We start from the raw sequence: 8463 nt of genomic DNA on the forward strand, positions 1-8463 counted from the left end.
TCTGGTTTATGCAAAGAGATCTCTTTGGTTTATGTATCACTGGCTAAATGCATAGTTATTTGACGCATTGTTTATTCTTCGGGATTATATGTTTGTGTTTTCTCAGCATATACCTGGACTGGGCTTTTGCACTACCAAGTAAACTGTTAGTGTAACAGGACACTACCATTTCATTTGCTGGTCACGGATGGCCTGATTTCTCGCTAAAGAAACCGGTAGGGAGATTAGTGTCTGCACCGTAAACAGAAAATGGACTATGCAAACATTTCACACACTCATACGGCAAGCAATTACGTGGCGACACTTGATATTAGGACCTAGTACTTTTAGGACTAGGTAGACATGGCCAGTGAAGATTTAACGACCCCAAAGTTTGTTAAATTTAGGGAGGATTCAACTGGTTTAGAAATAGTTTACCCTGCAGTATTTACTTACGAAGACTTTGAGTCTGCAAGAAAATATAAAGCAAAAGACAGCGACGTGTATGTGTGTTCCTATCCTAAAACTGGAACCACTTGGTTGCTTACTATAGCATGGCTTATTGTTCACCATGGGGAGGAGTTTTCTGGAAATTATCGAGATAACATTCCCATGTTAGAGTTCGACGGCTGTGAAAGTACCGAAGCTATTGATGACAGCAAATTCCCACGAATAATCAAGACTCATTTTCCATACAAGCTGGTACCAAAAAATTCAAAGGCAAAGTATTTGTATATTACACGAAATCCCAAGGATGCTTTCGCTTCTTACTATTTTCACATCAGGGGATTTCGGTCGCCATACAAATGCGAAAACCCTGACCTAAACAAGTTGTACGAACTGTATATGAAGGGAGAAGTGGAGTTTGGGTGTTTCTTTGACCATTTGAAAGAATGGTATGCTCATCGCAATGACGCTAATGTTTTATTCTTGTTGTATGAAGACGTAAAGCAAGATCCACGAAACGAAGTGTTAAAAATAGCAAAGTTTCTCGGAGACGAGTACGAAAAGAAGCTTAAGATGGATGATGGAAAAATTTTGGAAAATATCTTAGAGCGTAGTAGTTTCAGTCATATGAAAGGCAGGAATGTTTGGGTAAGTTTAATCTAATCAATAACAATTTCCGTTTTAATTCTGTTACACAAAACCTATGCTGTATTAAAGACTTAAGTTTTGCTTTTCAGCATAAAACTTTCCGCCCGGAAAATGAACCGTTTATTCGTAAAGGAGTAATCGGTGATTGGAAGAATCATTTAAGTGCAGAGCAAGCTGATGGTTTGGATCGTGCGCTTATGGAGCATGGGAAAGATAATGGAATTTCAAAATTATGGAACAAATATGCAGAATTTCTATAATCACAAATTATAGTTACTTAAAGTAACCGTAATGCATAATCGGTTCATATTTCATGTTGACAACTATTGGCACAAGCCAAAAATTATGTTGAAAATTCGATTTTGGCCCAAAACGGTTTTATAGTTAATGGTGTTTATCCCCAACATTGGTAAATTGTGCAACGAATATATATTATACCTGTTATACTATAACAGAAAAAGCAGCGCTGATACAAATACAATTGCAATCCAATTAACCAAAATCTATCATACTGTTTTAGCCCCTTTTATATATAAAGACACCCAACAGCGGGTATCAAACATATAGTACAATGGGGGAAGATAGGACACTTAAGCACATATTGCCAAATATTTCCAAAATCAAAAATAGATGACGGTTTTTGGGTAATATCACGAATTAGTACTATCATTAATTAACAACAATTAAATATAATAAAACACACCAGGAGTTATTTAGCGATCCGCACAACAGGTGAAATTTAAAAAATTCGAAAACACACAGGATAAGATGGGACAGTTTAAAATCAATGTTAATTTTGATTATTAAGTGTATTTATAAATAGGAATATACGCAAATAACACGAAATAACACTGTACGCTTTGAAGTTGGGAATAACACTGTACGCTTTGAAGTTAGGAAACGGATTGTAAAACAACGAGTCTTGTTATCCATTGTCTCGCGTCTATGACGTCATAGTCGCCACCATTACGGAGCCCACAGCATGGCATTTTATCATTGCTGGGTGCTGTTTTTTCGTTTAAATGTTGCGATTTTTTAAAAACCAAGCCTTTCTGCGCGTAAAAATGGCTTTCTACTAATGTTATATCTTATCACAATAATAAACCTTACAAAAATAATCAACTTTTATTGAACACTCAATCGATTAAAGAGTAAAAAAACAGAAAATATCAAGTTTACTAACCAAAAACATAAAAGAACATGTTTAAAATATAAAAATACAAACAAAAACGCATAACATTACCATAAACTGGTGTATCTAGCTGCAGTTTTGCATGTAAATTGCCGTGATTTTACTTTTTGGCTCACAAACTTAACACGTATACCCGGCAACGAAACTTAAGGTATCTGTGTAAAATTTGCCTAATATCGAAGTGACATTGAGGAGAACAATACTGAGTTACTATTTTTGGTCTTCTGCTTGAATTAGTAAGCTACCTTTTCTGCGTTGCGGGTCTTTATGAAATCGGAAAACGCGAACACCTTATCTGCTAGTACTTAAGCAGTTTGGAGCTGCATGTCCACTCATGTTTCATTATAAATGTAGTAAAGAATGGCTCTATAGATTCGTAGGTATGATCATATACTATTATGTAAACTAAGCTGATTGCTGCTAGTCTTAATCGCCAACGTAAAGTACCCTGTTAAACCACACTGTACGCCGAAAACCCGTCAAAATATTAATTTACTCCACATTAACTCCTAGATTTAATATTGTATAACAAGATTTATATTAGAAATTATAATATAAATGTTGAAACAATCGCTATACGTGTTTTCTAGCTTTGTATCGCTTACAAGAACTAAATGAACACATGCCGACCATGCATTTGTATAGGCGATTCACGCTCTGTGGGCTCCGTAATGGCGGACACAAGCGCCGTTTCCTAACCTGGTCTATACAACTTTGGGTATTCCTACTAGGTTTTTGGCACATGCCACTTCTCATAAATTATCACCAAGTGCAAATGACCAAATTTCGAATATATTTTCAAAATATTATCTTTTTATCATATTAGTATCTTATAGTTTGATTACCCCTGAGGTATAAATTACTAAATTAAAAGCGAATCTTTCAAAGTTTGGCAATGAAAACATACAAAACAACAATGTGGGGGAAGATGGGACTCGAAATTGAAATATATTTACATTAGCAGTATTCTGCAACTTGTAGTTAACCTACCGAATTTAACAGGCTGTGCTAGTTTCTTTGCCATGTAAATTTCATATTTATAACGTTAAACCGACATTTTTTGGTTAGTTTTATCTTAAATTAAAGTCATATTGACCCCTGTTGATTTTCTTCATGCTTATACTTCAGTGTTTTTTTACAAAACGAAAACTAGTTTTATGAGATAAAATCAAACTGTACAAAATATTCAAGGTTGTTTTATGAAGCTATGAAACTAGTTTAATCGTTCGCACACGCAAACTAAAAAAATCTTCGGCTTTGCTATGATTTAGCGAGCGTTAAAAAATAGCAACTTACTATTTCGCATTTTTTCACCTGTTCAAAGTATACAGTTTCTATTTTACATATTTTTTTAATATTTAAAAACAATAATCTGCTTTGACGGGCGTTTTATAAAGTCGTAATAATACTGTCGAATAATTCTGTAACTTTATTTTCCTGATTATCATTAATGAGGGCCCGTAAAAAGAAAATTAAAAAAAGTCTCGTCTGACAAAGTGTTCCATCTTTCCCCCACCCTACTATAGTAAAAATTCAACGGTATATCGTGCACGGAACTATGTTTGATTTGTATCAATAAAGTTTCAACGTTGACTTAAAGTTTCACGAAGTCCGCATCGTCTGGTTTACGATTTGTTTAATCAGCGGGTACACTAGCTAGCTCTTAACTTTCCGATATCTGTAACAGTAATTAAATGAAGTAAGTAGGATATAGGCCTATACAGCATACTTTTATACCATAGTATGTGAGTGTATTATGATACTACTATTTAATGCGGCAGGTTTTCAATTGATAAGGTTTATATGTTTGCAAAAATTAGCCCATAGACATTAGGAATATGGCAGACAAATATTTAACAACCCCGAAGTATGTAAAAGTCAAAGACGAGGCAACTGGAATAGAAATCGTTCTCCCTGGCGCATGCAGCCAGAAAGATTTTAACTCAGCAAGAAAATATAAAGCAAAAGACAGCGACGTGTTTGTGTGTTCTTATCCTAAAACTGGAACCACTTGGTTGCTTACTATTACATGGCTTATTGTTCACCATGGGGAGGAGATTCCTAAAAATTATACGGATAGTATCCCAACGTTGGAATTCGACGGCTGTGAAAATATCGAAGCCATTGATGATGGCGAATTTCCACGAATAATCAAGACTCATTTTCCATACAAGCTGGTACCGAAAAATTTAAAAGCAAAGTATTTGTATATTACACGAAATCCCAAGGATGCTTTCGTTTCTTACTATTTTCACGTAAGAGGGTTTAATTCCGTTTATCATTGGAAAAATCCAGATCTTAGCAATTTGTACGAATTGTATATAAAGGGAGAGGTGACATCAGGCCTCTTCTTTGACCATTTGAAAAATTGGTATGCTCATCGCAATGACCCTAATGTATTATTCTTGTTGTATGAAGACGTAAAGCAAGATCCAAGAAACGAAGTGTTAAAAATAGCAAAGTTTCTCGGAGACGAGTACGAAAAAAAGCTTAAGATGGATGATGGAAAAATTTTGGAAATTATCTTAGAGCGTAGTAGTTTCAGTCATATGAAGGGAATGAGTGCTTGGGTAAGTATAGTCCGATACATAATTATTATTTTATCTTTCCTATTTCTTTGACACAAAATCTGGAAAATAATGAGGTTATGTATAGTTTGTTAAATATTTCTGTTTAGTTTAGATTTTATATACTCTATAGCATACAACATACCGGCCGGAAAACGAACCGTTTATTCGTAAAGGAGTAATCGGTGATTGGAAAAATCATTTAAGTACAGAGCAAGCTGATGGTTTAGATCGTGCGCTTATGGAACATGGGAAAGAAAGTGGCATCTCAAAATTATGGGACAAATATGCAGAATTTTTGTAGTTAAACGTTGCAAAACGTCATAAGACATTCTATAATATTGGCTTAAATTTATGGTAATTTTAATAGTTAATTAGCTTTATAAATATGGTATAAATTACAACGTGTAATGTTTCGCTGGAGATAGCCTTTCAGTTAACTCCTATTTAATTGATTTGTAGGCTACATGAACTTTTATTTGGTTGTGATTGTAATGCTGGGTTTCAATTAAACTGAATCAGTGAAGAAGATAGAGTAAGGTGGGGGAGATGGGACACCTTTTCATTCTATTTTCTCGTCCCATTTGAGGCTATTCGTATAATTTGTGCTAAAGGTATCCCATCTTCCCCCACCCTACTATATATCTTACGTAAAACTAACTAAGACCTGTTTTCCTATAACAACAAATTTCCACCACTTGTGTAAAGTTGTCCAAAGTTCATGCATCGCTTGCTTCCATGGTTTGTTTGTCCAGGTACAACACTGTCAATATTTACAGACCTCCCATTACGAACAAATTAAAAGCTGACTTGGCAGGTTTTTAACAAATAAAACTGTATATTGGATAAGTATGTGAACTTTCTTTGATCTCTTGATTTCCAAAGCAGTATTATGTGCATGTTTTTATCTGTTTTATTACAATTGGTGCATTAAAATAAAAAATATATAAATACGTATATATAAACCAAATGAGCACTCAAAAATGCGCACCCTTGAAACTGCGTTTAGTTGGGCCAAAGAGATTAAAACCAATCTCTTTGGTTGGGCACTCGTAAAATTGCTTTGGTTGGACACTCGTAAAAATTGGTTTTAATCTCTTTGGTTGGGCACTCGTAACATTGCTTTGGTTGGACGCTCGTAAAAATTGGTTTTAATCTCTTTGGTTGGGCACTCGTAAAATTGCATAGCCTACGAGCAAAATGGTTTTAATCTCTTTGCTACCAGTAAACACAGTTGTACTATTTCTCATGCGTGACGAGTAAACAAGTTGCCTTCTAGTATTCATATTTCCATGGTGCAATAGTGACGTTGAACTTTTTCGCAAAACACGTCATGGCTGTTTATAAGTTAGTTGCAGAATATGCGTCTAAGACCGAAGTAGAATTGATTTTGTAGCAGTGTTTGCTGCATTTCGTTGACGTGTTTACTCATGCAACTTCGCAACAAAGGTTGGTATAATTATAATATACATTATTTGTTTTGAATGTTATTATTATAACTCAAAGTTAGTTTATTTGTGCAACAAATGGATCTCTCTAGTGTCTAAAAATGTGAGCGACCATTTTTTTTCTTTTCTACCTGTGCCATTCAAATCTACTTATTTATAAGAACTTCGTCACTTCCACCTTTAAATATGTTGCAGCGGTAGTTAATAAAAAGGTATGTTATTGAATTAATATCGAAAGATCAACCAGATGGGCTATGAATATTAAACATGTACCTATACAAAGAAGTAGGCCACACTTTTTCCGCTAGAAAGCCAACCTAATTTTTAGGTTAAAATGATTCACTTCGGCACTGGGGCCACTGGAGCAGTACCACCGGCACCATGAAAGACCTAACTTTACCGAAATTTATAAAAGTTGGAGACAAAGCAAGTGGTGAAGAAATATCCTTTTAATGTAAACCACTGGAACTTTGAATCTGCCCAAAAATATAAAGCAGATGATACTGATATGTTTGTTTGTTCATACTCCAAAACTGGAACTACCTGGCTAATAAAAAAACGTTGTGTGGCTGATTTTACATCATGGAACAGAAGTCCCAGGACCATACAGAAATAGCATTCCAATTCTATAGCTTGATGGTTCCGAAGCCCCAGGCCAGAATCGATTGGAAACAGTGAATTCCCATGCATAATCAAAACACATTTCCATACAACTTTATGCAAATTAATCCCAATACGAAGTATTTATATATCGCAAGAAACTCAAAGGATGCTTTCGTTTCATTTTATTTTCATATCAGAGGATGTGAAAAAACTTATGGAACAAATAATCCTGATATAAACAAGCTGTATGATCAGTACATGAATAGAGAAGTACAGTTTAATTGTTACTTTGATCATTTAAACGAACAGTACAGTCATCGAAATGATCCCAATGTTTTATTCTTGTTGTATGAAGATATAAAGCAAGACCCAAGAAATGGTATTTTAAAAGTAGCAACAATTCTTGGAAAAAAATATAAGAAACTATTGAAGAAAGAAAATGAAAAACTGATAAAAAGTGCTAGAGCTTAGTAGTGAACATATGAAGAGTAGAAACATTTGGGTAAGCAGTTACTGTTGTTACCAACATATGTTATTTAATATTCATGAATCTAAATTAAAAATTTATCACTAGATTAGTTTATTTGTAATAAATGGCAGGGGAACTTTTACTATTTAAAATCAAATAACTTGATTTTGATATGATTATTAAGAATTTGTGGAAATCAACTTAACAGCATGTTGTAGTCATAAGAACATAGTTTAGTAGGTTTTAAGGTAAAAATAGGCAGCTCTTCAGACATAAGTTTTATTAGCCAGCTCTGATCAGTGTATGCAGTTTACATACAAGCCAGTTGTCAGATTATCCAAAAGATTGGAACAAGTTGTGAAACATTGAGGTAAATTTAATTTCAAGTTAACAATTTAGTGTAATACTTTGATTACTTTTTAAAACTTTATTTGCAATAAAATGATTCTAATTTCTTCTTTAAATTAATAAACTATATATTTATTAATTTACTATATATTTATTAATTTAGGAACACCCAGAAAATGAACCGTTTATTCGTAAAGGAGTAATCGGTGATTGGAAGAATCATTTAAGTGCAGAGCAAGCTGATGGTTTGGATCGTGCGCTTATGGAGCATGGGAAAGATGGTGGAATTTTAAAATTATGGAACAAATATGCAGAATTTCTTTGATGATTTCTTCTAAATGTATTTTTTTAAATAATCAGACTTTATGTTTTGGATTCCAACATCTGGATTTAATGCTCTATTAACTTTCTGTGCAATCACTTGATCATGACTCGTAAAATCATAGTTTGCTGCTAATAAAGCAGTTTGAAATTATACTGATGATTTACTTTGTTTGAACTGCCTACAACCTTTTCTTGTAAATTGTTTCATGACGTTTCAACTGGAGTAGTTTGTTGACTTTGGCAGTGATATTGAGAGAAGTACTTTGTTTTTTCACTCCATTATTTTCTTAATTACTTGTAACTGCATTGTCAAGATCACGTCATGAGTACACCTTTTGGGATGCAACATAATCTTATCATTTCTTAAAACATTACCGTAAATGATGTTCTTACCCTAAAAAGAAATTCATTGGAAATTGGGGGGGTTCATTCCAATGT

General features: G+C 33.9%; 2 protein-coding genes and 1 long non-coding RNA gene across 3 annotated transcripts; all 3 read left to right on the plus strand.

Annotated features, from left to right (window-relative positions):
* Positions 1 to 14: 14 nt before the first annotated feature.
* On the plus strand, positions 15 to 1570 carry LOC100186663 (amine sulfotransferase). Its single transcript, XM_002126104.5, has 2 exons — positions 15 to 1074; positions 1164 to 1570. The coding sequence occupies exons 1-2, from the start codon at positions 343 to 345 to the stop codon at positions 1332 to 1334; spliced, it is 903 nt and encodes a 300-aa protein (XP_002126140.1). The 5' UTR covers positions 15 to 342; the 3' UTR covers positions 1335 to 1570.
* A 2175-nt stretch (positions 1571 to 3745) lies between these two features.
* On the plus strand, positions 3746 to 5137 carry LOC101242338 (amine sulfotransferase-like). Its single transcript, XM_026833680.1, has 2 exons — positions 3746 to 4836; positions 4967 to 5137. Exons 1-2 carry the CDS (start codon positions 4105 to 4107, stop codon positions 5135 to 5137), a joined length of 903 nt encoding a protein of 300 aa, XP_026689481.1. The 5' UTR covers positions 3746 to 4104.
* A 959-nt stretch (positions 5138 to 6096) lies between these two features.
* On the plus strand, positions 6097 to 8371 carry LOC113474098. Its single transcript, XR_003395754.1, has 3 exons — positions 6097 to 6282; positions 6610 to 7386; positions 7865 to 8371. It is a non-coding gene; the product is annotated as an uncharacterized LOC113474098 (long non-coding RNA).
* The last annotated feature ends 92 nt before the right edge of the window (positions 8372 to 8463 follow it).

This window comes from Ciona intestinalis, chromosome 3 (genome assembly GCF_000224145.3).
Source record: "Ciona intestinalis chromosome 3, KH, whole genome shotgun sequence".
Classification (NCBI taxonomy): Eukaryota; Metazoa; Chordata; class Ascidiacea; order Phlebobranchia; family Cionidae; genus Ciona; species Ciona intestinalis.

Bases quoted from the DNA above. Each gene is read 5' to 3' on its own strand.
- LOC100186663 (XM_002126104.5), top strand. From the start codon at position 343: ATGGCCAGTGAAGATTTAACGACCCCAAAGTTTGTTAAATTTAGGGAG. The intron at 1,075-1,163 runs GTAAGTTTAATC...TTTGCTTTTCAG, and splicing joins TGAAAGGCAGGAATGTTTGG to CATAAAACTTTCCGCCCGGA.
- LOC101242338 (XM_026833680.1), top strand. From the start codon at position 4,105: ATGGCAGACAAATATTTAACAACCCCGAAGTATGTAAAAGTCAAAGAC. The intron at 4,837-4,966 runs GTAAGTATAGTC...TATACTCTATAG, and splicing joins TGAAGGGAATGAGTGCTTGG to CATACAACATACCGGCCGGA.